Here is a 27777-nt window from a genome sequence, read left to right on the forward strand (position 1 = left end):
CGCTGCCCCCACACCCAGATCTGTCCTCAGATCCCAACCCAAGGCCCTCCTGGAGCCCCCGCAGGCTGAGCCTACTCTTAGCCCTTTGCCCTCCTCCCAGGGGGCATCTGCTAACTACAAGACCAGCCTCAGGGATGGGAGTGAAGCTGGGAGATGGTGGTGAGCACAGCCCCACACATCACCGCACTCAACCGCTGATGGCTCCCAGGATTGGCCCACCTTGCTCTCCAGGCACCTGTGGTGTGGATTCCTATGCCCAGCCCCTCCCATAAATCACAGCCCCAACTGCCCATCCACTTCTAGCCCCTCCAGAGCAAGCTCACAGAGGCACTCAAGGGTATCTTCAGTTCAGCAAGCTCCCATCTGTGTGTCCTGGCCAAAGAGGGGTAGGAAGCACAGACCAGGAGGGGTCAGTACTGACCAGGAGGGGTCAGTACCAACTCCTCCTACCCTATGACTATGCAGGCACCCCATGTTCAAGACCCACCTCCAAGAGCCCACCATCCCAGCCTAACATCATACACGTGCACACACACCACAGCCTTTGTCACTTACAAGAGGTGAACCTTTCCTGTTTGTGGACCAGGCCATCCAAATATTTCCAAATCACCTGGCCCTGGGGGCCCCCTGACTTGTAGGAAAAGGACCCTAGGTTCTGTTGGCTTCACTCAGTTAATCTTTCTCTCTCCCTCTTGTTCATTCCATCTCTCAATTTCTTTCTCAGTCTTTCTCTCCACCATTCTGTCTCTCAGCCTCCCTCTCAATCTCGCTTACAATGTCTCTCTCACCATCTCTCCCTCTCCCAGTCTCTCCTGATCAATCCCCCACCATCTCTGTCAAACATTCATTCTCTTTCACACACAATGTCTTTCTCAAAATCTCTCCTTAACCCTCACAATATCTAGCTCTCTCAAAGTCTCTCGCAATCTCATGCCCCTTCTCATCTCCCTCCCAATCTCCATCTCTCCTCTCCCTCCCTTTCTCCCTCTTTCTCACCCATCTCAAACAACCTATCTCTCCCTCCCTCTCCCTCTCATACACACACGAGCACGCACGGCAGGGGACCCAATACTCAAGGGTATCCACAAAGGCACACCTGTGTGTGTACTACCTGGGGCACACACTTGATGTGCAGCACGTATAGTATTTGTGTAAACCCATTCTTGGGCCTTTATCCCACCTGTGGCTCCTTCATTGGGCAACTGAGGCTGTACTTGGACTTGCAAACCAGTGAGGGAGAGGGGTCCTAAGTTGAGACTCTAAAGGCCAGGGCAGGGTCTGCCTCAGGTTACAGTACCAACCATAGGCCAGGCACTGTGGAGACAAGAGTGAACAACCCAGACAGACCCTGGCCTGGAGTGCCCACCCTCTAGTGAGGAGATGGACATGAAGAGAACTCTTCTTCTCTCAGTACATGGAAGTACAGCAGTTAACAAAAGCACAGTTAGAGGTGTCACCAGGTGTCAACATCAGGGGAGACATCCTAGGGGCAGGTGGGTTTGGCACCCAGCAGTGGAGGCTCATGGGTAATCTACCTGGCTTGAGGTCTGGCTCTCACTCTCTCTCTCTCTCTTCCTCAGTCTCAACGACCACCACGTCAGCATAATTCCTGACAATGGACTGGAAGATGCTGCTTTTGGAAAAGAGCTTAGAGATCGGGGCCCCAAATTCTGGGTGTTCGGTGAAGTGTAATAACTAGGAGCCTGGCTTATTCGTGTAGCTGAGATCGGAAAGATCTGACCAGGAATTAAAGCATCGGGCAGGGGGTGGGTCCAGGCAGAGCGAACTGCATGTGCAAAGGCTCTGGGGTTAGAGGGATGGTGGCGGTCACCAGCCCTGGGAGAAGGCAATAGAGGGTCATGGAGCCCAAAGAGAAAGGTCAAAGTGTGGCCAGAGATAAAGCCACTGCCCCCCAGCGTCATGCATTCCCTTGGCTCTGACTTTTGATAAAGTTTGGCACATGAATTCAAAGGAGGCTCCATGCTGTGATGACTCAGTCCAGCTGGGTGGGGGAGCATGGTAACCAGGATGGAGCAGGTGTGGAGAGTGATGGTGGTCCCCATGGCAGGAAGATCAGGGACCACCTCCACAGCAGACACAAAGAAAGAGAAAAAAGTAGAGCTGAATTTGCAACAAGGAGAAACCAAGGCCAAAGCAGGCTTCGACATTGGAAGCAATCAGAAGAAAGCTTTGCAATGTAATTGGCTAGAAAGCAAAGCAGCCCAGCTCAAGAGGAAGAGAAAGCCAGAAAGAACCTCCCATTCCTGGAATTTACTGTCTCCTGCCCCACTGGGATCACCTCCTCCAAGAAGCCACCTTGATCCTGTTAGGTCCCTTCCTCAGGAGCCACACGCTTCCCCTATCTCAGGGCAACCTCTGCGTTAAAATATTTGGTCAACGATCACCAAACTCACCATGTACTTCCTTCCTCAGCCCACTAGAGGGTCCCCCGGCTCCAGGCCTTAGCCCAGCTGGAACCCGCCGGCTGCCACTTCCCCTCCTACGCAGCCCAATGAGCAGTCCTGACTACGTTCTGGTTCCTACGGCCTGGCTCCCCCAGATGAAGGATCTTACGTTTAACAGTGGGGGGAACGGAGGGCAAGAGCAGTAGTCGAGGTGGTTCAGTTCTCACAGGAACAAGTGGACTTAAAATATTCCGTAAAAACCACCGTGATGGTTATTGTGATTAGGAGGTCTCTCACCGCAGGGGCCACCCACAAGTGCAAATCCAACATAAGCCATCAGTGAGAAGCTTTGCAATGCTGATGTGTCTTTCAGAGGAAAAGAAAAAAAATCTACATTTCCACATATCACATTTCATTAGGTAACCGCTCTCAAGACACTGACATAAACAAAACCCCACGCTAGCCTAAAGTCTGAAAGGCAAACACATATTTTGAGATTTTAGAGGAATTTATACAAAAATAGTTAAACTACAATGTTTTACCACTTGAACACTAACTATATGATATACAAATTGCACATTTGTGAGTTTCTTTTAACTTTCCTAAGAAATAACCACCGTGGGCCAAGTTTTTAGAAGAAAACTATATTCTTTTAAAGAAAATGAAAATATTCTCAAAGGAAAAACTTAATTTAAGTCAAATCATATGCTTTTGTTGTGGAGCCTGATACACAGTGCTTTCCTGTAACGGGCAGGGCGCCCCCTCGCGGTCTCTCTCGACCGAGACCTATGGCTGGAATTCTGCACGAGGTGTTCTTTTCCCGAGGCCGAGGACGGGAGGGTTTGGGAACGAGGAGCCAGGGATGGGAAGACCGGGGCGGGGTGAAGGCTGAAAACGCCCATCGGAATCCCGGTGGCCAAAACCCGCAGTGACCACAATGGCCAAAGGGAGGGCTCCTTCGCAGGCCCCACTCCCTAAGGGTGTCATTCCTCACCCCCTTCTGCGACCCCTCCCAAACAACGAACCCTTCCCACCCACCAGCGGGCCAGGCGCTTATGAGACAAACACGCGTGCCCTCCGCCAACCCCCGCCTCCCCGGAGCGTTCTTGAAGGGGGTCCCAGACCCCTTCTATACAGGGAAACTGGCTCCCGCCCCGAGGCCAGTCGGAGGACGGCGGCCGTGTCCCCGCGCCCCTGCACGTGGCACGGCCACCTTCAGCCCGTGACCCAGAGCGGGTCTGGAGCCTGCCCCCGGGGCTACGGGGCACAGGGGGTCCCGAAACAGAAGGCGGGTGAGGGGGTGGGGGCGGGAGGCGGGCCAGGGCCCGAAGAGAAAGGAAGCGTTTGAGGAGGCACAGACGGTGAATAAATATTAGTAGCTTCGCCGCGGGGGCCGGCCCCTCGGACAGCAGCTCGGTGGCTGGTGGGAGTAGGGGTGGGGTGGGAGCCGGCGGCGCGCCCACCCTGACACAGAGCTTCCGACACTGACCTGGGTCACCCATCGCCGGCGCGCGCGCAAAAATATACTCGCGCAAAAACACGTGCGTGCGCAGGGATACACGCGCTCCTGAGCGAAAAACGCGCGCGTGTGCACGCAGACACAAACACACGCGCGTGCGCGCGCACAGACACGCCCCCAGGGTCGGGCTACCCGCCCCCAGCTCAGAGCTCGGTGACGTGCACAGCAGGTGAGGGAAGTGGGCCTGGCCGGAGGCGCCGCAGGTGGCAGCGGCGGCACAGCAGGTGGCCCTCCAGGGGGTAGCAGCGGCGTCCATCCTCCCCGCTCAGCTGCAGCCCGCAGTCCTAGGGAAGAACACAGTCCCGGCGCCAGAGTAAGCAAGGGAGGGGTGCATCAGAGATCTGTAGGACCCTGCCCACCTTCCGGAGGACTTTGGCCTTTACTCTTTGGGGGAAGGGGGTCAGGAGCCCAGTGTTGGACACCCCGAATTGGAGAGCGTCTTACACATCCAAAGGAGCCAGCCAGGAGGGAGGTAGTCGGCCACTAGGCTGGAGTCTGGGAGAGAGGGCTGGGCAGTAAATGGGGCATCAGCATAAAAATGTTACAGTTTTAACAACAAAACAACAGGAGTTTCTCCCAGGGAGTGCAGATAACTAGAAAAGAGAAGAGAACAAACAGCTGAGCTGTGGAAGCTCCAACTTTAAGAGAGGAAAGAAGAGGAGCAGAGCCAAGATTTTAGGGGAAGATAAAAGATGAAAACCAAAAACAGCCTGTCCTAAGGGCACAGTGCAGAGGGCGTCTAGGAGGGAGAGTCTAGGAAAGTTGCTGCGAGCTTAGGACAGTGACAACTGAGAATCATCTCCTGGATCCCCACATGGGGGTCACTGGTGACCTTGGGAAGGGGGGGAAGGTCAAATGGCTGACCTCAGTGGCCTTAAGAGATAATGGAACGGAAGACCTGAAGACATCAAGTAAACAAGGAGTTTTGCTTTATGTCCCTTATCTTACCATTTTTACCACTTCAGGATATTTTATAGGCTAATTTTCTCTGTTTAACAAGTTATGTGATTCGTGTTTGACCTCTAACAGGCAGGAAATGTGAAGGGCAGCCATGGAGGATGGTGTGCTGCAAGCGCCAGCGGGGCACCAGGCAAGACCTACTGGACAACTTTTTCCTTCCTTTCGCCACCCACCCCAAGAAGGCGCCTTTGGTCACACTCTCACTGCACCCAGGGCTGAACTCCAACCTGGAAGCTTTGACACTTGTTACCCAAAGGCCCTGAGACCAACATCTGCCCTGCCCCACACAGGTGATGGAGCTGGGCTGTTGTGATGGAGCTTCATGTCCCAAGCAACTCAGGTCCCAGGTGTCCTCCATGTCCTGTCTGGCCACAGCCCCCTGTTCCCATCCAAGGGTCTCCCCTGGGGACAGCAGCACCATGTCTCACAGCCCCGAGGCGCTGGTTGTAATCTGCCTGCAGCTTGACCTGCTCCTGAACCCTCAGCATCAGCCTTTCCTTAAGGACTGAGCTTAGCGATCCCAAGGGGACACTGCAGTCCCCAGGAGGGCAGAGCAAGATGCCCTCCTACGGTTGCTGGAGGAACTGTGGCCCCTCTGCAGGCCATGCCTGCTCCTGATCCCCCTTCCCTGGTCCTCCAGCAGGATTCCTATTCCCTTTGGGCCACTTGCCCCCATCAAGGCAACCTGGTTCCAGATGGACGCTAGATTCCTACTGAAGGTTTCTCACTGACACGCCTGCTCTTCCCTGGGGGCTCTGAAACCCAACACTTGGTTTTTCTCCTACCTCTCGGTCGGTCACTCATTCTAGGCCTCCTGTGTGGCTGCTCTGCCTGAATGCATCCCCGGAATGTTGGAGCTCCCTGGGCTATCCTGAGCCGCCGCTCCTTCCTCTACAGCTCTTCCTGGAAGGCCTCATTTACTCCCCTGGCTTCAGTGGCCATGTACGTGCCCACGATGGGACTCCTGCTTCCGGCCATGACAGTAACAAGGACTGGATTTCCCGCCCTACCTTTAACAATGGCAAACTGGGCAAAATATATGAACGATGATTCTCAGACTCTGAACAACAGGCAACGCAGGCCAGTGATCTCTGAGAGAAGGGAAACTAACAAGGAGAGCCCTACAATTGCCCAGGTTACTACCTGGAGAGATTTTTCCAGGCTGCCCATTGGTCTCCCTGAATTGAGAATTTGGGGAGGCAAAGCAACTAGAAACCACAGGGCAGAGTATCAGAGAGGAAAGAGCTATGTATGCCAATGACTCCCAAACTCCTACACCTGTACCAGTCTTTATACTCCAGCACATCCGGCTGCCGCCTGGATAGTTCCGTTCAGGTGTCTCCAGCTACCAAAAGTGAGATCATCTAATGCCTTCCTCCTCTCACCCTCACTCTCTCCTGGGGTTGTAATGGACACCTTCCACCCCCTCAACTCCCACGTCCAATCACTGACCAAATCCAGTCCCTTGTACCATCTAACCAACACTAAACTCAGTCTACTTGCTGGAACCCAGGGCCACAACCTTGACTCTACCTGCCTCCTCAGGGAACCCCAGCCCCTACTCCCTCTTCCTCCATTCATTCTCTGCGTGAGTGCCCTTTCTAAAATCTCAGTGACATCGCGTCATCCTTTTTCAATCCTTCTCCATTGCCCCTCAGGATAAGTCCGTGCTCCTCAGCTCAAGTGGCCTTTAGTCCCAGCTCCTGCCAACTTCTCCAGTGAAACAAAACAGCACACTCACCTTCACACCTTAGCACATTCTGCTTCCATTGCCTGAAAATGCCCTTCTCCCTGCTCCTTGGCTAACTCTTATTCATCTTTCAAATCTTAGCTTGGGTGTCACCTCCCCCAGAAAGCCTTCCTTGATTTTCCAAGGCCTGCTATGTGCTCTGAAAACTCCCCTTGATAGCAATGATGACCCTGTATAAATACTGCCTGAGTACTTGTCTCTCTGGAGGATAGAGACTGTCTTTATTCTCTGTACATCAACAACACCCCAACACTGTACATCCTCGGGAAATATTTGACTGAGTGAGAAACGGGCTGAGAGGAACCATATCCTGGAGGGGAGGGAGAGAGCTCACTGGGGGGGGACAGGCAGAATGGGGCAGAACCATAGAGGAGGGGAGCCCCCAGAGTACCTGGGGAGAAGGCGGCCGGTGTGAGAGGGGGACTGCCCTGGCCGCCGGCCTTGCGGGGGGAGCCCCCCGAGTACCTGGGGAGAAGGCGGCCCGTGTGGGAGGGGGACTGCCCTGGCCGCCGGCCTTGCGGGGGGAACCCCCCGAGTACCTGGGGAGAAGGTGGCCCGGTGGGAGGAGGACTGCCCTGGCCGCAGGCCTTGCGGGGCCCAGGCTCACCTCGCAGTGATAGCACTCGACGTGGTAGTCTCTGTCCATGGACACCACACGGACGGTCGTCTCGCAGCCCTGGAGGAAGAGACAGGGCTTGAGGCGAACTGGGTGGTGGGCACATAACTACACGATGCGCTCCTGTCATGGCGGGCCGTGCCTTCACACCCGTGGTGAGCTCTGACGTGGGTGCTCCCACGGGGCCAGAATAGGCATCAGTGGGTGCACACGAATGGAGTGTGCCGTAGGCCTCCTCCCACGGCTGCAGCCGAGAGCACGCACGCTTGCTGATGGGAGCCGTCACGTGGGTGTTCAGTGTGTGCGTACGTGCTCTTTTTCAGTTCTTTGGAGTAGGAAAGACCACTGCAGGCCTGCTTCCCCAGGGCAGCATGTGTGGAAGACCCAGTGCCGAAGAGAGGTAGGCCCACCACCCGCGGATGTCTCCCGCACAAACCGCATCCTTCTCTCGTCTGCTCCCCCACCGTCTCCAGCTGCGAGCCTCACAGAGCCCGGGGCCAGTTCCTGACATCGACGGGCAACAGAGCTGAGGGGCAGTGGGGAGCGGCAGCTGAGCAGCAGGGGCCACCATTTCCCTCTAACTCATGCGGGGACACCTGCACCGTTCGTGCACTGGGCACAACACACGTCCCTCGGCCCAGAGGGACAGGGGGCAGGGGCGCCTGCTCATCCCTCCCACTGGGGCCCGAGACCTGGGGCCAACCCAGGCAGGACCAGCAGGGCCGGGCGGGGCCAGGCACCTGACCATCTCCAGGTGAGTGGTTCCTACCTGTGCAGGGAGGATAGGACGGGCACAGGAGGCACATTTTGGTGCAAAAACCCTGGAGGAATAAAGGAAACCAGAAGTGACCAGCTGAGTGACCAGAGGCCAAGGGCACGAGGACAGGTCCACCCATAGTAGCCCCATGACGTGGCCCGAGCATCAGGCCCCCTCGCCTTGTGCAGATATGCTGGGGTAGGAGCATCCTATGCCATGCCTTCTTGGCACTGGCCTTTCATGTGGTGCCCGATTCACCTCCACCCCATCACCTCCTCCAGGATGGCTTCTTCTGGTTCTGCCCCGGCCTCTCCCTCACGCTTCCTGTCAGTCATTGCCCCCTCATGTCCAGGCTTGGGCCTCCCCTAGCTGAGACCCCTGCAAAGCCTGGCTCCACACTGAGTACCAGGAACCGATGCCCAGCACCAACCCCATGCAAGGCAGCAGCACAGGACCAGAGGTCCCGAGGGCTGAGCCTGGAGCCACAGCAAGGGAGAATGGATCACCTGGTCACATGGCTACCGGATAGGCAGGAGACTCTGCAGAGACCCCAAGCCCCCCATTCCAGGCAGAAGAGTCCTGGCCTGGCCACTAGAGCAGCGGGACAGAAGCTAGATGGGGCAGCCCAGAGTCCCCACCACTAGGACGAGGGGGTGCAGGCAAAGGCAGGGGGAGGAGAGGACTGAGACAGAAGGCTCCAGGCAGAGATCTGCGCCTCGCCCCAACCACTGAGCACACAGCGGAGGCCAGAAGTGAGCAGGCCAAGAATGGAGGGCACAGACAGGCAGGCCAGGAAAGTACTCCTGGGGAGAGGCAGGGGAACCACGGGAGTCACACTGCTCCATAGCGCCGGCTACTCACGTGTGATAATCTCGGACACAGTAGATGTTGTTCTCCACGTCCACAGTGAAGGGCACCCCGTCCAGGCACTCGTTGCACACCGAGCACCGGAAGCAGCCCGGGTGGTAGGACTTCCCAAGGGCCTGCAGGATCTGGGGGCGGGAGGCACTGAAGGGTCAGTGTAGGTGGAAGGCTCAGCACAGCCCCCAGAAGACACTCTGGCTCTGAGCCCCTGGCAGGTCTCCAACAGGTGAAAGGGTGGGGTCCTTGACTCTGCGCATGTCAGAGGGGCTCCAGGAGCCTGGGGGAGGTTCTCACCATCTCCATGATGAGGTGTCCACACACGCTACACTTGTCAGCCGTTTGCTGGAACCCGGAGTACTGGGAGGGGACACAGGATCCAGGATGTTATGTGACAAAGGGGCACTCGCTGCCCAGCCAGCATCTGCTTCCTGGCCTCAGGTCACCACATGAATCAGAAGGAGGGTCCCCACCCCTGCTCCCACCCATGGCACCAGCCAGGGCACAGCTTTGACTCACCAGGAAGTCCTCCTGGCAGTACACTTTCTCACCCACATTGTAGAACGCCTTCCCGCGAAGTCGTCTCCCTGCAAGGGTGAGGGTTGAGAAGGGGGTCCCTGGACTGCTGGAACCAGGGACGACGCTCCTGCTGCCATTTCTCAGCACCCTCCTCCAACAGACGAGAAGCCGATTGCAGACAAATTTTTAAATTTCCCTCTAATGTTATGTTATTATCATTACGCTAATTAATATTTTTTAAAAATTAAATAGAATATGTTGTTGACAAAACTGTGGTAAGAGGTTGTCAAAGCAAACGTATGAAGACCTGTTTCTCAAATGTAAACTGAAGTTCTGATAATTAAAAAAAAACATTTGCTTTAAGTTCAGTGGAATTCAGAGCAGACTCTGCAGAATGAATTTCTTTTTTTTTTTTTTTTTTTACTTTTTCTTTATTTTATTTTTGGCTGCGTTGGGTCTTCATTGCTGCGCATGGGCTTTCTCTAGTGGTGGCGAGCGGGGGCTACTCTTCGTTGTGGTGCACGGGCCTCTCTCATTGCGGTGGCTTCTCTTGTTGTGGACCACAGGCTCTAGGAGCATGGGCCTCAGTAGTCGTGGCTCAGGGGCTTAGCTGCCCCGTGGCATGTGGGATCTTCCCGGACCAGGGCTCGAACCCATGTCCCCTGCATTAGCAGGCAGGTTCTTAACCACTGCGCCACCAGGGAAGCCCAAGAATGAATTTCTTAATCTAGAAACGTTAGAAGTACAAGTCTCACCAGGAGAAGGAGCCCAATATAAAAAAAGGTATCCTTTATTCCAAGGATGCCAGGATAGTTCAATATTGGCAAATCAGTCAGTGTGATACATCACATTAACAAAATGAAGGATAAAAACCCTATGATCATCTCAATAGACATAGAAAAAGCATTTAATGAAATTCAACATACTTTCATAATAAAAACTCTCAACAAAGTGGGTATAGAGGGAACGTACCTCAACATAATAAAGGCCATATATGACAAACCCACAGCTGATATCATAAACAATGGTGAAAAGCTAAAAGCTTTTCCTCTAGGATCAGGAACAAGACAAGGATGTCCACTCTCACCACTTTTATTCAACATAGTATTGGAAGTCCTAGCCAGAGCAATTAAGCAAGAAAAGGAAATAAAAGGCATCCAAATTGGAAAGGAAGAAGTAAAACTGTCACTATTTGCAGATGACATATTATATAGAGAAAACCCTAAAGACTCTATCAAAAACTGTTAGAACAAATGAATTCAGTAAAGTTGCAGAATACAAAATCAATACACAAAAATCTGCTGTGTTTCTTTAACTAAAAATGAACTATCAGAAAGAGAAAATAAGAAAACAGTCCATTTACAAGTGCATCAAAAAGAATAAAATACCTAGGAATAAATTTAACCAAGGAGGTGAAAGACCTGTATATTGAAAACTACAAGACATTAATGAAAGAAACTGAAGAAGACACAAATAAATGCAAAGATATTCTATGCTTATGGACTGCAAGAATCAGTATTGTTAGAATGTCCACACTACCCAAAGCAATCTATAGATTCAACACAATCCCTATCAAAATTCCAGTGGTTGCACTGTTGGTGGGAATGTAAATTGATACAGCCACTATGGAGAACAGTATGGAGGTTCCTTAAAAAACCAAAATCAGGGGACTTCCCTGGTGGTGCAGTGGTTAAGAATCCGCCTGCCAATGCAAGGGACACAGGTTCGAGCCCTGGTCTGGGAAGATCCCACATGCCGCGGAGCACCTAAGCCCGTGCACCACAACTACTGAAGCCCGTGCACCTAGAGCCCACGAGCCACAACTACTGAAGCCCGTGTGCCTAGAGCCTGTGCTCCACAACAAGAGAAGCCACCGCAATGAGAAGCCCTCGCACCACAACGAAGAGTTGCCCCCGCTCACTGCAACTATAGAGAGCCCGCAGGCAGCAACAAGACCCGACGTGGCCAAAAATAAATAAATAAATAAATATATTAAAAAAAACAAAAACTAAACTAAAAACAGAACTACCATATGACCCAGCAATCCCACTACTGGGCATATACCCTGAGAAAACCATAATTCAAAAAGAGTCACGTACCACAAGGTTCATTGCAGCACTATTTACAATAGCCAGGACATGGAAGCAACCTAAGTGTCCATCGACAGATGAATGGATGAAGAAGATGTGGCACATATATACGATGGAATATTAGCCATAAAAAGAAATGAAACTGAGTTATTTGCAGTGAGATGGATGCACCTAGAGTCTGTCATACAGAGTGAAGTAAGTCACAAAGAGAAAAACAAATACCATATGCTAACAACTATATGTGGAATCTAAAAAAAGTTCTCATGAACCTAGGGGCAGGACAGGAATAAAGACACAGACGTAGAGAACGGACTTGAGGACACAGGGAGGAGGAAGGGTAAGCTGGGACGAAGTGAGACAGGACCACTGACATATATACACTACCAAATGTAAAACAGATAGCTAGTGGGAAGCAGCCGCATAGCACAGGGAGATCAGCTCAGTGCTTTGTGACCCCACCTAGAGGGGTGGGATAAGGAGGGTGGGAGGGAGACGCAAGAGGGAGGGGATATGGGGATATACGTATGCATATAGCTGATTCACTTTGTTATACAGCAGAAACTAACACAACATTGTAAAGCAATTATACTCCAATAAAGATGTTAAAAAAAAAATTCCAATGGTATTTTTAGAACAAATAATCCTAAAACTTACATGGAACCACAAAAGACCCTAAATAACCAAAGCAATCTTGAGAAAGAAGAAAAGAACTGGAGGCATCATGCTTCGTGATTTCAAACTGTATTACAAAGCTACAGTAATTAAAAAGTATGCTGTTGGCATAAAAACAGACACATTCATCAATGGATCAGAATAGCAAGCCCAGAAATAAACCCACACATATATGGTCGATTAATTAACAACAAAGGACCTCACATCTGTTAGAATGGCTATTATCAATAAGACAAGACGTACAAGTGTTGGTTAGGATTTAGAGAAAAGGGAACCCTCGTTCACTGTTGGTGGGAATGTAAATTGGTACAACCTCTGTGGAAAACAGTATGGAGGTCCCTCAAAAAATTAAAAATAGAACTAGCATATGACCCAGCAATTCCCTTTCTGGGTATTTATCTAAAGAAAACAAAAACACTAATTCACAAAGATATCTGCACCTCTATGTTCATTGCATCATTATTTACAATAACGAAGAGATGGAAACAATCTAAGTGTCCATTGATGGATGAATGGATAAAAAAATTACACACACACACACACACACACCAGAATATTATTCAGCCATAAAAAGAATGAAAATTAAATCTTGGCATTTGCAACAACATTGATGGACCTTGAAGGCATTATGCTAAGTGAAATAAGTCAGGCAAAGAAACACAAATGCCGTATGATCTCTCTTATATGTGGAATCTTTAAAAAACAAAAAAACAAAAAACAAGCTCATAGATACAGAGAAGAGTTTGGTGGTTGCAAGACACAGGGGGTTGGGGATGGAAGAAATGAGTGATGTGGGGTTTTTTTAGTTTAAACAAATTGAACAAAAACTTTAAAAGAAAAAGGCATCCTTGTCAAAACCACAGCCCCAGCAGACCTATGAGAGGCATTCCCATTAGAGTCAGGAGATGACAACACCTAACCAGGAGCAAGAGGGAACCTCCCCCACCTGATGAAACCCCACAGCTCACATCAGACATAATAGTGAAATATTAAATGTTTTTCCTCTTAGAATTCAACAGTATACTAGATGTGCTAGGCAGTGCAATAAGACAGGTGAGAAAGGAAAAACTATAAACACAAATGACATGATTGTGTTATACAGAAAAACATAAGGAATCTATGAAAGAACTGCTAGAACTAATAAGTAGGTTTAGCAAAGCTGTAGAATAGGTGGTCAATATATGAAAACCAAAAATATTTTTATATTCTAGCAACAAGTGATTGGAAAATAAACTTACAATTTTTATTTTTATTATTTTTAATACATTTTACTAGCACCTTCAGTATTCCTTTTTTTAAAAAAAATATCTATTTATTTATTTGGTTGTGCCAGGTCTTAGTTGCAGGAGGCGGGCTCCTTTAGTTGCAGCTCGCAGGCTGCTTTGTTGCAGCTCACCAGCTCCTTACTTGCAGCATGCAGGCTCCTTAGTTGTGGCATGTGAACTCTTAGTTGCAGCATGCATGTGGGATCTAGTTCCCTGGGCAGGGATCAAACCGGGCCCCTTGCATTGGGAACATGGAGTCTTAACCACCGTGCCACCAGGGAAATCTCCTAAACTTACAGTTTTTAAAATGCATTTTTAACAGCATCCCAAAATGCCCATAAAATACTAAGGGATAAATTTAATGAAAGATGTGTCTGACTTTACTCAGCAAAGCCAAACTTTGCTGAGAGAAATTTTAAAAGAGCTACATAAATAGAGAGATATACCACTGCTGGAAGACAGTTCTCCATTGGATCCCTTCCATTTCTGCACATCTTTCAAACGGCTTGCAGCTTTCATTCTGGATCTTTCCAAGGACATCTGTGGAGCAAACTGCTTAGAAGACAGAGATAGCATCTCCCTCTGAAGCAGAAGGCAGGTTGGTTTGCTGTTCAGTAAAAATAAAGATAATGTGCTTCTCTGGGATAAGAGTCAGACAGCTTTGCTGGCAGCCCATTATAAAATCCTGGGGTTCCCTGAGCTCAGGGTTCCTCAGCCATGACACAGAGACCCACCGCGTGTGCAGCACACACCTGGCATCCACGTCACCACTGTGGGACCAAGGAGGGCACACAGGACCGATGTGAACATGAAGCTCACGCTGCCTGCAGTGCTGTATCTGTCCCAGGAAGGTCATGTCTCCAGCCAGCACCTGTGAAACACTGGCAGGCTAACTAGTCAGCTTGCACGTAGGGAAAAATCTTGGACGCTGCACAGTTCCGACAACCATCTTCATGGCTTCAAACGTTCTCATATCAATTCTCCCCAAATTGATCTACACATTCAATGCCGCCCAATCAAGTTCTCAGCACTCTTTTTTTTTTGTGGAAACTGATGTGCCAATTTTTCAATTTATATAGAAATACAAAGAACCCAGAATAGCCAAAATAATCTTGGAAAAGATCAACAAAACTAGAAAACTTACACTACCTATTTTAAGACTTACAGAAATCAAGATAATGTAATATTGCGGTAAGGAGAGACAAAAAGATCAGTGGAACAGAATGGAGGGCAAAAATAGACCCATAAATATTTCAACAAACATACAAGTGGGAAAGCAAAGTCTTTGCAGCACATGGTGCTGGAACAACTATATATTCATATGGAAAACAGAATAAGACTCAATTCCTTACCTCATAGCATACATAAAAATTAACACGAAATGGTTATCAACCTAAACATGAGAAACCTAAAGCTTCTAGAAAAAGACAAAGGAGACTATCTTCACGACTTAACAGGGGAGAAAAAATTTTAAGTCACAAAAATAATAACCATAAAACAAAAAAAAAATGGAAGAAAATATTCACAAAACATCTGAAAAGAACTTTTACCATATATATTCCTATAACTAAATAATAAAAGACAACTCCCAATTTAAAAACTGGGCAAAAGAGGGACTCCCCAGGCGGTCCAGTGGTTGAGACTCCACACTTCCAGTGCAGGGCCTGCAGGTTCAATCCCTGGTCAGGGAACTAAGATCCCACGTGCTGCACGGCAAGGCCAAAAATTTTTTTAAATAAAAATAAAATAAAAAGGGAGTAAGAATTAAATTAAAAATTATTAAAAAAAAAACTGGGCAAAAGACTTGAACAGACTTCACAAAAGAAGATATAAATGGCCAAGAAACAGAAGAAAAGATGCTCAAACCTCATTAGTTGTCAGGGAAATGCAAATTAAAACCACAGTGAGATACCACTTCAAACCCATTAGAATGGCTAATAAATTAAAAGACTAAAATACTAATTGTTGGCAAATATGTAGCTAACCCAACTCTCTTACATTTCTAGTGGGGAGTATAAACTGATACAGCCCTTGGAAAATAGTTTGCAGTCTCTTATGAAGTTACACGTACACTTAGCCTATGACCCAGAAATTCCATTCCTTGGAATTTACCCAAGAGAAATGAAAACATTTGTCCACAAATGACCTGTACAAGAATGTTCATAGCACAACCTAGTATCTATCAACAGAGTTAAATTGATAACAAATTGTGGTATATTCATACAATAAAAATGCTACTCAGCAATAAAAGGAGTGAGCTACTGATACATGTAACAACATAGATCAAAAAAAAAAAAGGCGGGGGGCTTCCCTGGTGGCGCAGTGGTTGAGAATCTGCCTGCAAATGCACGGGACACGGGTTCAAGCCCTGGTCCGGGAAGATCCCACATGCTGCAGAGCAACTAAGCCCGTGCGCCACAACTACTAAGCCTGCACTCTACAGTCCGTGAGCCACAACTACTGAGCCCACGTGCTGCAACTACTGAAGCTGCGTGCCTAGAGCCCCTGCTCCGCAACAAGAGAAGCCACCGCAATGAGAAGCCCACGTACTGCAACGAAGAGTAGCCCCTGCTCGCTGCAACTACAGAAAGCCCACGCGCAGCAACGAAGACCCAACAATGAAGACCCAACACAGCCAAAATTAATTAATTAATTTTTTTTTTTTAAAAGAGAAAGAAAATAGTACATACTATTATGGTTGCATTTATATGAAGTTCTAGAACAGACAAAACTAATCTATGATGGTAGAAATCAGAACTCTGGTTCAGTGGATGTGATGGGAGAACATATGGGGATTAACTGAAGAAAAGGGAAGATGCAAGTTTCTCGGGTGTTTAAAATTTTCTGTAACCTTGTTAGGGGTGTGAGTAACATAAATGTACACATTTATCCAGAATCTTTGAACTATATACTTAGGATCTGTTTGCTGCACTATATGTAAATTGTACTAAATTAAAAACAAAAACAAAGGTAAACCGAATATACCTTGTGCCAGAGTAAAGAAGTGCTCAAAGAACAATGGGGACATGTCAAAAGGGCACAGGAGTCAACTGGAAGGGACTTCCTCTGGCCAAACTTGAGACAATATGAGCATCAAAAAGAATAATGATGGTACTGCAATACATTACATGAATACAAGTCCATAAGTAATAAGAATACTCATAAAAGAAAAAATGTATTTGCCCCTGTTCGAGTTTTTTCCTTAATAAAAAGTTTTCAGGGACTTCCCTGGTGATCCAGTGGTTAAGACTCCACACTTCCACTGCAAGGGGCACGGGTTCGATCCCTGGCTGGGGAACTAAGATCCCACATGCCACACAGAGCGGCCAAATAAATAAATAAAATAAAATAAAGTTTTCAAACATCCCCTAGGGAAATGCACCTTCAACATACACCTCAATGAATTCCCACAGACTTCCACAATCAGAAATTACAAAACACATGAGGAAACAAGGTATCATCACCAAGAGTGAGGGGAAACAATAAACAATAGAAGTAGGACTTCAAAAGTCATCAGCTATTGGGATAATTAGATACAGAATACAGAACAGGTAGGTTTAATATGCTTAAAAAATAAAAACAGATGTCCAAAACATGAAACTACAAAGATTTCTTGGACACGACATTAAAAGCAATGCTGTACCCCAGAGGAATGTGAGGAGACAAGTGAAAGACCCAAAAAGAAGAAAAAGCAAAAGCCCCGGGAGGCTCCTCAGGAGAATGGAATGGAAGACCCATGTGTCTCCTCCAAACCCAAAAGAAAGAAATCTTTTTCCAAGGAGGAGCTGGTTAGTAGTGATCCTGAAGAGACAGCTGGCAGTGGAAGTCTTCCCAAGAGGAAGAAATCCGTCCCTAAAGAGGAACCAGTTAGTGACCCTGAAGAGTCAGGAAACAAGAGGGTCCCCAAGAAAAAGAGGAAATTCTCTTCCAAGGAGGAGCCACGCAGCAGTGGACCTGAAGAGGCTGCTGCCAGCAAGAGAAGTAGCTCCAAGAAAAAGAAAAAGTTCCGAAAGCTATCCCAGGAAAATTAGAATGGACATTTCCCTAGTAGGGCATAACTTGCAGAGATATTTCCCAACCCATCCCCTATAGCCCAATAAAAATAAAAATTTAAAAAAAAAAAAAAAAAGCAATGCTGTAAACAAACAAACAAAAATGATCCTTGGCAGTTATGTTTGTGGCAGTATACGGTTTGTTTTCCCATATGCTTCACAGTGTCTTTTAACGAATAGAGGTTTTTAATTCAAATGTAGCCAAATTTGTCAATCCCCTCTTTTAAGTTTGGCAGTTTTTGTGTGAAAAAAAATTTTTTCTTAACCAGAAGATTGGTAAAGATACGTTTCTATATTTATTTCTAAAACTGTCAAGTTTTTCTTTACCCATTTAGGTCTTTGATACACCTGGATTTAATTTCATTATTATATATGGATAACCACTTTTCCCAGAACCATCTGCAATGCTGTCTCTATCACCCATCAAGTTTTCACACAGACATGGGTCTGTTTCTAAACTCTCCACTCTGTTCCGTTGGTCTATTTGTCTATCCTTGCCCCAGTACCACATGAAATTAATTAATGTAACTATACAATATATATTGACACCTGGTAGTGGAAGTTTGCCCAACCTACTCTTCTTCAAGATCATCTTGATTATTCTTAGCCTTTTGCTCTTCCATTTAAATTTTAGAATTAGCTTGTCAAATTCACGAAAACCTGCTTAACTGGAATAACAATGCATTATAGATCAATTTGGAAAAACTGACATCTCAACACTATTTTATATACCCATGTTCAACAGTATATGCATATTGACATGATTATGCTATATTTATTTTTCTTGTCTTACTGCAATGACTAGGACCTCCAATACAATGCTGAATAGAAGACATGGTTGCAGGCGTCATTGTCCTTTCCTCTTTTAAAGGTCCATTTTTCTTATATTTCACCACTGAGTATGATGTTTGCATAGATTTTTAGTAACCAACTTTTATCAGGTTGAGAAAGTTCCTTTTTATTTCCAGTTTGCTAAAATCTGAATGTCAGATTTTATTGACTGCTTGTTCTACTCCTATTGAGATGATTATACAGTTTTTCTTCTTTAGTTTGTTAATGAGGTGAGTTACATTAACGAATTTTCTATTGTGACTCCACTAGTATTCTTCAGATAAGCTCAACTTGGTCATAATATATTATCTTGATTCACACACTGTTGAATTCAGTACCAGTGGAAAGAAGAAGGGAATAAATAAAGAATACAAGAAAAATTCCCAGAACCGAAGGGCAAGTCTCCAGTCTAATGGGGCTCTTTGTGTACGCAGCATAACCAATGGCACAAAGCCTACACCAAACATAAATAAAGTATCCTAAGTCAAGTAGCTGCAATGCACAATTTCAGGAGCACCATTCCTGTTGTATCTATGTAAGTGGCACCCCCTGCAACTGTGCAGTTCACAGCCCTTTCCAGAGGCTATTACAGGATTTGCTCAATGATAGCCCTCTTCCTGAGATCTCCCAAAAGGAAAAAAACAGATCACACACACAAAAATGAGAATCAGAATGGCATCAGAATTGAGCAGCAACCATGGCTTCTGGAAGATAAATCTATGACTTCAAAATGCTTAGTGAAAATTATTTCCAATTTGAAAATCTATTCCCAGTCAAACTACAAATTGTGAGGGTTGAATAAAGGCATTTTAGACACAACAGAATTCAGAAAATTTACCTCCCACATTGCCCTGCTTAGACAACTACAGCAAAACACTGGACAGTTTTGGTTGTTTCACAGCTTCGATTCCTCCCTACTTCTCCAAGTTGTGTTCAGTAACCAGCCTTACCTCAGACAGCCTGGTGTGTTTAAGGGAAACCTGAATCCACTCCCCTATCCATGGATGGGCTTGATTAGTATAAAGCTAATTCTTCTTCCCTTATAATGGTTCAGAGACTCAGGCAAGTAAGTCAATCAAATCATAGCACTCCCCCCAGCCATAGGGCTTGGTTCAGGAATGGATGTGTGAGATGATCTGGCCAATGATATACAGGAAGATGTTTGCTAGATGTTTTCTGGAAAAGAAGTTTCCCCACCCCAAAAACATGACCAGAAGAAATGGCCCCTCTTCCTCCAGAGCAGTGGTGTCCCAATGGAAGTCTCAAGCTGCCTCAGACATTTCACTACCATACGAGAAGTTGCCCTAAGGATAAAGCCAAACCCAAGGGAAACACAGCCAAGCTATTCATAGGGCCTAAGCCACTAGATCAATCCCAGCCTGAAGCCAGCCCTATCTCTGGGCTCCCAGTTCAATGAGTCAAGAAATATTCTTAGAGTTTAAGCCTCCTCAGCAGCTTTTCTGTAATCTGCAGCTGAAAGCTTCTAGGAGACAGTGGATTCAATCCAACCAATATACATGGGAAGGCACAGAATGAACACTCCACCGGGGTCCAGAGAGCAACTGGTTCAGACTAAGGAGAGGCCAGGGGCTCCAAGGGGGAACTCAAAAGAATGCCTACTAAAATGGGGCAACTGGAGTGGGGAGAGGAAACTGAAGGATATGATAAGTCAAGACAATGCAAGGAGAAAAAAAGGTTAAAAAAGAAAATTCCAGGAAAAGTAAATGACTATAGAAAAAAGGAGATATAACCCCAGTATAATTCTTGGTTCTGCAGTGAATAATATTTACATAGTCATATATTATAGTGATATAAACCTGGTTTATTGACTTAATCACAACTTATGATGGCTACACTGAGAAGACGGAAGGAGAGAGGGGAGAACAGTCAGCCTAAGAACCTATTCCTCATCTACCACAGCAAACATATGTAAATCATTTCTAAAACTGATAATCAAGAAACAGCAGTGTATGCTGTTAGAACATGGAGGTGCCTACTAGATGAAGTTGCTAAAAAATACTAAGTGGCTGCCCCCGGGGAACAAGACCGGGGTAGAAAGGTAAGTGGTTTTTTGCTATTGCAAAAATAGCTTCTCAGGACTATCTGACTTAACACTGTGTACATATTACACTTTTTTTTCTTTTAACATCTTTATTGGAGAATAATTACTTTACACTGGTGGGTTAGTTTCTGCTTTCTAACAAAGTCATATTACACTTTTATAAAATAAAATGTTTTGTATTAAAATGTTTTGTGTATATAAATAAAAGAAGTCTTCTCAGGGCAAAGCATGAAAGGACAGTAAGAAGATCAAGATTGCAGACTTATTAGGTCGGTTGGATTATAGTTACTTTTTTCTTTTTATAATTTTGTCTAGGTTAAATTATAACATTTATATTTTATACAGTGTGTAAAATTAGGACAAAAAATATACTGTAGGGAAAAAAATATTAGCCCCATATCCAGGCAGGCAGAAGGCACATCTCTGGCTCCACGAGCCCCACCCAGGCACCCTGCCCAGGACAGAGGTCCCAAAGCCAAGGGCTAGAAGGGCAGCCTTTCCCTGTGGCCAGCAAAAGGCTCCTCCCTGGCCTCACACCTCCCTCCCCAGGGCCCAGCAGATCTCCCCAGGAGCCTGGGCCTCTCAAGCAGACTAGACCAGAAGAAAAGGGGGCCACAACTCAGCCTCCTCCACACTTCAGCCTGGGCCAGAGCTGGGTGGTCCATGTGCCTGGGACTTAGGTGCAAGGGGATCCACAGTGCAAGAGGGACAGGGGAGAGGTTACCTACCACAGGAGTTGCAGGTGAAGCAATCGGTGTGATACAGGCTCCCCATTGCCTGGCACGCCTGCCTCGCTCCATAGATGCCAAGCCCACACTTGATGCAAATACCTATGGAAGAGGCAGGAGAGAGCAGCGATTAGCACCAGGACTGTGGACTTGAATGGACGTGCATCCGACTCCCAGCCCTAATGCTGCCCAGCCACGTGATCTTGGGCAAGGAAATTCCATAGGCCTCCATCGCTCCATTACTAATGGCTAACATGGGGACAGGAAGGGTACCACTACTTATAGGGTTTGCTGCTGTTGTTGGAGGACTCAAAGAGTTTAGCAGAGCACCTGGCAAGTCAGGGCTGACACTGTCCACACCATCAAAATTACAATGACGTGTTTATACCTGGAAAGTTGCTCTAAGCCCCTTCACCTTGATCTGCTCGTGGACAGAGGGAAAATCCTTTCTGCTGTCTATGAACCAAAAAGAATGAAGACCACAAAGGCACAACCAGGGCAGAGTCCCTGACCCTCCCAGCCACACCTCCCTCATCTGTACAATAAGGTCAATTTATTCTCTTGTTCAGTCAACACATGGACACTGACACTCCGCATAGTTTAGGTGCCAGAGATTCTGCAACGCACCAAACAAATCCCCCCGCTCAAGGAGCCTGTATTCCAGTGGAGTGAGATGGACAACAGGTAAATCACATCTCAGGTAGAAACAAGTGCTATGGAGGAAAAGAAGGCTGATTAAGAATATGTCTGAGTGTGTGATTTTCAAAGAGGATGGTCAGAGAAGGCCCCAGTGACAAGGTGATATCTGAGCAAAGGTCTAAAGAAATTAAGACAGGGAAGTTGCTCTGCAGGGAATAACTGGGTGGACTTGGGGACCACCCCAGGGTGGGGTGCTTGGCAGGCAGGGGAGGGGTGGTAAGGAGAGGGGTGACCAGCAACGCCAGGGCAAAGGCCAGCACTAGCCTTAGGGAACTCTCTAGCCAGCCCTCCTGGAGACCCTGGAGACTGCAGGTGGCCAGCCCAGACATCAGAGGACCTCTCACAGACTCGCCAAAGGTCTCCCATGCCACAAAGGGCATGGAGACGGGCCCCACCTGCCCCCTGGACCCTAAGCCTTCTGGCTGCTTCTGGACATGCTGCCCTCACCCTCTCCTTCCTGCTTTCCACCAGATCTCTCTCCTTAACATTTACCATGGCTGAGCGTCTCCCACCTTAAAAAAAAACCTCCCTCCCCGATCAGCCACCCCATTTTCCCCCTCCCCTCAGTCAAGAAAGCAAGCTTAGTCCACATCCTGTCATCTCCTAACGGTGCAGATTTATGGACTTTCTCTTCTGATCTTGCTAAAGGGGGCCCTCTCCTCCTCTCCAGAATATGACCCGCACCTGGCTTTCTAGTTCTTCTCTCTTCCCAGTTCTATTGGGTATTCCCTTGCTCAGTCCTGGGTCTCCCATGCCTCAGTCTCCCCAGGGGAAGCAGAGACAGTTCAGATGCCCTCAAACCAGGCAGGAATGTAAACGTGGCTGGTGGGCACCCAGGTGAATGGAGAAGAGAGCCATGGCCGCCGGAGGTCACAGACACGCCTCAGCTCCACTGACGGCTACCGGGGAGGAATGCAGGGCCAGCACTTCTAAAGATTCTGATTTTTCAAGAAAAGCTAGAAATCTAGATTTGTGCATGAAATCTTTCCATACTGAAATTAATTGTTAACTTAAATGTTTTGAGAATTTGAAAGCCAAACACACCACGTCTACAGGTCTCCACACGTGGCTTTAACCCAGTGCCATCTGCTGCCAAATGCTCACCCCTGCCGAGGCTCCTGGCACTCTGCCCAGCCCGGATCCCTCTCCTGAGCCACTAATCCACCTCCCGGATGGCCCCAGACCACCTCAGGTCCAGAAGAGAGCTCTTCCTGCCCAGAAAACGGCACTTTCGCATAACCAGGTTTCAGGAAGCATCCAGGTCTACCCTGTCTTTCTCACCTCCAACTCTGAATCAGGTTCCTCTGTTCCCTACTCTGGACTTCCATTCCCTCCCCTCACTCCCACTGGCCCGATTCAACGTCATCAATTCTCATCCCACTTGCTGTTTCAACAGCCTCCTCACAGCACCCCACCTTGGCCCCCAATAATCCATCCCCAAAATCGCAGCCAGACTTATCTTTCTAAAGTGAAAATGACCCACCCTCACACCTTCACTCTCGTCCATCAACTTTGAAAACCTGACCTTGTCATTTGACTAAGTTACCAGAAAACACGATGCAAGGAGCAAAAAGTCGGCTGCCTATTGGAAGCAGAACAGAAGGATGGGTCAGAGGGGAAGTTATGAACTTGTATTATTTGTTTTTCGGTTCTGTTTGATTTTTTGCTAAATATGAGCTTGCACCACTTCAATGAAAATACACTGAAGAAGGACAACCAGGACCATGAGGTACCTCCAAAATCCAGGGAGTAGACTGTTTCGGAGAAGAGTTGACTCCACCTTTGGGATGCAGTAAGATCCAGACCAACAAGACCTGGCAAATGCCCTCTGGTGTTTGGGGCTGAGGCTGGGGCATCGCCAGGGTGCTGAGCAAGAGCTGGGTCAGTCCAGTGGGAGGAGACAGAGATGGCTGAGGGGAGATCGAAAGCGGATAAGCAAAGACATGTCAACCAGACACTAGGATGAGAAGACGGGATGAAAGGGCGGATGAGACCTTGGGGCCATACAGGTTTGGGTTTGTTGTTTTTTCTTATTTTTGTTGTTGTTGCTTAATGAAAGACCCTTATACATATTTATAACCAAAAGAAAAGGGCCAGTGGAAAGAGGAAAGCTGAAGATGGAGGAGGTAGAGGTTGGAGATGGAAGGACCTTCATCCTCAGACCTGGATATGGACTTGAGAGCCTTCAGGGAAGGGACAGGAAGCCAAGACTGCAACTGCTGACCCCATTATTCTCAGCAAAGTAGAAAGCACGGGCAGGGCCGAGGAGAGAGGCAGGCTGTTGAGGCACTGAAAGAGGGAACTGACCAAGGCTAAGAGTGATGGGTGGTGCCCAGAAAAGCACCAAGGTTAAAGACCATCACTCTGCGGCCTAATATAGCAACAGAAAAGGGGGCTGCAGCACTGACTTGAAGCCAGGGTTCTGCAGGGCAGACAGCAATTAGAGGAATCAGAGGTAGTGGTGAGACGCAGGCGGCAACCAGAACTGAAGACAGCTGAAGCAAGGCAAATCCATGGTGTGGCCTTAGGGGTGGGTGGCTGAAGAGAAGGCAGAGAGGTCACCAAAGTTAATGAGGTTCTGGAGGCCTGAGGCTGTTGGCTGGCTCATGGCAGCAGAACTTGGTCAGGAGAGATGTCCATGAAAGACAGAGAGCAGCCAGGAGGTGAGCGGGTGCCAGCGCCAAGAAGGGATGTACAGAGGGGAAAAAACACTCCAAGGGTGAGGTTTATCAGAGATCTCTTGAGCTCATGCTACCTGCAGACTTCCTTTTGTAAAATGTTGTATTATTCAGGTTGATCTGTATGTAACTGCCACTTTCATAGCTCCAAAAGGTGGAACATCGGCAGTAAGATATCAGCAGTTCAAGCAAATAGCTGCTCATATTTTTAAAAAATCAGGAAAATGTTACCTAGATCTGGCTTCTCTTAAAAAAGAAACCGAAGATCTATCATCACTCACCTCCCACTCCCACGTGGCTTCAACGGGAGCAGTAGGTCCCATTAGAAAGGATGACCCATCAGCCCCTTCACTTCTCCCACTACCTGCCCCGGTCTTCACACAAAGATTCAGGAGTAGCTACGGAGGCCCAGAGAACACACCACTGCCCAGGCCCTGCAGCGAGTGGGGACAGGAAAAGGGGCGGTCCCCCCCGGGAGAGAGCGCTGGAATCTCATTCTCTTCAGAAGGCAGCCCAGCTTCTGCTCCTGGTACCTGCCTGGCATGAGAGGCAAAGGCTTCCTACTCCCTCCCTGCTCCCAGGCGGTCTGACAGCAGCCACAGGACCTACCAGACCACAAATTCTCACCGTGATGCTCCTAGATGAGCAGGTCCCCTCCCAAAGGCAGGACAACCCTTTGGCCTACACACTCCCTTGACCACCTGACCCCTCCTGGGCTGCAACCCCAGGGAGCATAACGGAACTGTACACATCCTTACTTGTCTCCTTTTGCCCACATTCTTCCCTCGGCCTGCAATGCCCCCATTGCCTGTCCCATACAACCTCCTTCCCTCTCAAGATCCAGTTCAGGGCAGTCCTGAGCTGCTAGCTGGAATGAACCATGAAATACAAACTCCAGGACAGCCTCAGTCCCAGACATGATAACCACCACCCCCTCCAAAGCCAGGTGCCTGCTTATCAGTAAGGGAGGGAGGGAAGCCCCTCTCCAGGCCTCCTCTCAGAACCTCAAGCCTCAAGCTGTCCAAAGGACTTGGGATCCAAGGGCCAAGGTCAGACGGGGAAAGGGAGGCTGTCAGAGACTGGTGGTCTTTGCAAATGATGTGAAGCAGGATTCCCTTCGGAAACATCCCATATACACAGCACAGCCGAGAGCGAGGACAGCCCAGTAGGACCAGCTTAGTCTCCCCCCCTCCCCCCCAGCGTGGGCTTCTCCTCCCTCAAAGACTCTACTTCCAGCCACTACCATTATCAAAGCCTCAGGTCAGGCGGGCTCCGGTGGTATCCAGGCCACGCCACCTCCCTGCCCCTGTTCACAGCCCGTACTGCTGGGGGAAGGGAAACACACAGCTTCGGCTGACCAGCTGATCACAAAGCATCGAGTACGATGAGCTGAGGTAAGTGCCAAGGGTTAAGAAGAAATTATTCAAAAATAGCTTTTTCTGCCTATTAACGTGACTTTTTCTCTACGTTAGGGGCAACGCATCCACTGACTTTGCCAGAACTCCCGGCCCGGAGACCCAGAGGCTAAACCACTGTCCTAAACAAGCCCCAGACCTGGAGGTTCACACACACACTCCGTCTGCGGGAACAAACGTCGCCAGCTCCCCAGCCCCAAGGGAGGGAGACACGCTTTTTGCAGCCCGGTCCCTCGTCCGAAGCCCAGCCCCGGGCCCACCCAGCGCTCTCCTCGGCCGAACCGGCCGCCTACCCGGAGGTCGTCCCCGACCCCCGACGACGACAGCGGAGGCCCGGGGCCCGGGCGCGCGGGCCGCGCGGCCGCGCTCGCTCACCGAAGTAGTCCCGCGCCGTGCGCGCCTCCAGCGCCCGCTCCAGCTCTCGGGTCAGCGCCTCCAGCCGCCGCTCCGCCGAGCTCGGGGCGCCCTCCCGGCCCGGGGGCAGCTGGAGCGAAGGCAGAGCGAAAGGGGCCGGCCCGGCGGGCTCCGGGGAGCGAGCCGGCGCGGAGCAGGCGCCGGGCAGGAGCAGGTCGGGGTAGGCGCCGGCCGAGCCGCGGGAGCCGAGGCTGGACACACTGGAGCGCGCGCTGCCCACCGACGGCGGCCCGGGGCCCGGGCGCGGATCCGAGCGGCCCGAGCGCGGGCTGCCGTGGCGCTGGTCGTAGCCCAGGCTGATTCCGCTGGAGCGGGCGCTGCCGCTGCCGCCGCCGCCGCCGCCTCCGTCGGAGCCCGCCAGGCTAGCCCGCGGGCTGCCCGCCGGCTGCGCGCTGAGCTCGGGGGCCGCCGCGCGCCGCGGGCCTCGCTCCCCGCGGCTCAGTCCGTCCACCCCGGCCTCGGGGCCGCCGCCGCCGCTGCCCTGCCCTCTGCGGCCCAACGCCTGCGCCGCCTCGTCTCCCGGCCCGGGCCGCGGCCCCCGCCGACCCCGGCCCGGAGAGTTGCAGCCCGGCTCCAGCTCCCGCAGGGCCAGCCCGGCCAGGAGCAGAGCCGCCTCGTCCGCGGCCGCCCGGGAGCGCTGCATGGCCCGGCCCGCCGGCCCCGGCGCGTCACCTCCGCCTCCGCTTCCCGCCGCCGCTCCGGCCGCGCCGCCGCATCGTCCGCCCGAAGCCCGGAGCCCGCCCCGGGACCCCTGGGCGCGGGGCGGGGCCGGCGCCCGGCCGGGGTCGCTCTGCGGGCCACGCGCGGTCCGGGGGCCGCGGCGCTCCGCTCGGTGGTGCGCGCGGCGGAGGAATGTGCGCTCGGAGGCGCCGGGCCGCGTCCCCTCCTCCCTGCGGCTGAGCGGGGGGCGGAGGGACTCCTTTGTGGGGGCAGGAATGCGAGGAAGGAGACGGCGCTGCGGCCTCTGGAATGTGGGGGGAGTGGCGGCGGCGGAGCCGCGGTGTCCGCGCTTCGCCGCGAGCTCGGAGGGGCGCGGAGCCTGGGCTGGGCCGCCGGGGCGTGCGGCTTGGAGCTGGCGCTCGAGTGGCGGAGCGGCCAGCTGTGGCGCCGCGGGGCGGGGGTGGGGGCGGCCCGGGCTCCGTTGTGCGCCCCGACCGTCGGGCCTCTGGAAAGATCCCGTATCCCCGCGGGCTGAGCTGGAGGCGGCTCCCCCAGTCCCGGCCAGCGAAATATGAGCAGTTGACAAACGTTTCCCACATCCTCCCCCATCTTACTTCCCAACGCCGCCACGGTTTCAGGCGCTGGGCCGAACAAGTTCGGCCTTGGGCAGAAGCGCTGCACCCATACGCCCCAGGACACCGGAGACCACTGCGCGTCTCCACCAGATGCGACCCCAGCATCTAGCGTGACCCCGAGATCCTAGCGTGTCCCAGGGCCATGTGGCTGCGCACTGGTTTCGGGTGCCCCCACCTGCCTGGTGGGGA

At 50.0% G+C, this 27777-nt stretch overlaps 1 protein-coding gene across 3 annotated transcripts; it reads right to left on the reverse strand.

The window, feature by feature from the left end:
• Positions 1–1001: 1001 nt before the first annotated feature.
• LOC118885892 (WT1 interacting protein) lies at positions 1002–26951 on the reverse strand. Of its 3 annotated transcripts, XM_036835066.1 has the most exons (8): positions 26255–26951; positions 21088–21189; positions 9388–9455; positions 9166–9228; positions 8869–8999; positions 8020–8071; positions 7242–7310; positions 1002–4208 (listed from the first exon to the last, which is right to left on the reverse strand). In XM_036835066.1, the coding sequence occupies exons 1-8, from the start codon at positions 26934–26936 to the stop codon at positions 4068–4070; spliced, it is 1308 nt and encodes a 435-aa protein (XP_036690961.1). In that variant the 5' UTR covers positions 26937–26951; the 3' UTR covers positions 1002–4067. The 3 variants fall into 3 exon arrangements, with proteins under 3 accessions (XP_036690961.1, XP_036690962.1, XP_036690963.1); XM_036835067.1 differs by lacking the exon at positions 9166–9228; XM_036835068.1 differs by lacking the exon at positions 8020–8071.
• Between the last annotated feature and the right edge of the window lie 826 nt (positions 26952–27777).

The sequence above is a fragment of the Balaenoptera musculus genome, chromosome 19 (genome assembly GCF_009873245.2).
Source record: "Balaenoptera musculus isolate JJ_BM4_2016_0621 chromosome 19, mBalMus1.pri.v3, whole genome shotgun sequence".
NCBI classification, from domain to species: Eukaryota; Metazoa; Chordata; class Mammalia; order Artiodactyla; family Balaenopteridae; genus Balaenoptera; species Balaenoptera musculus.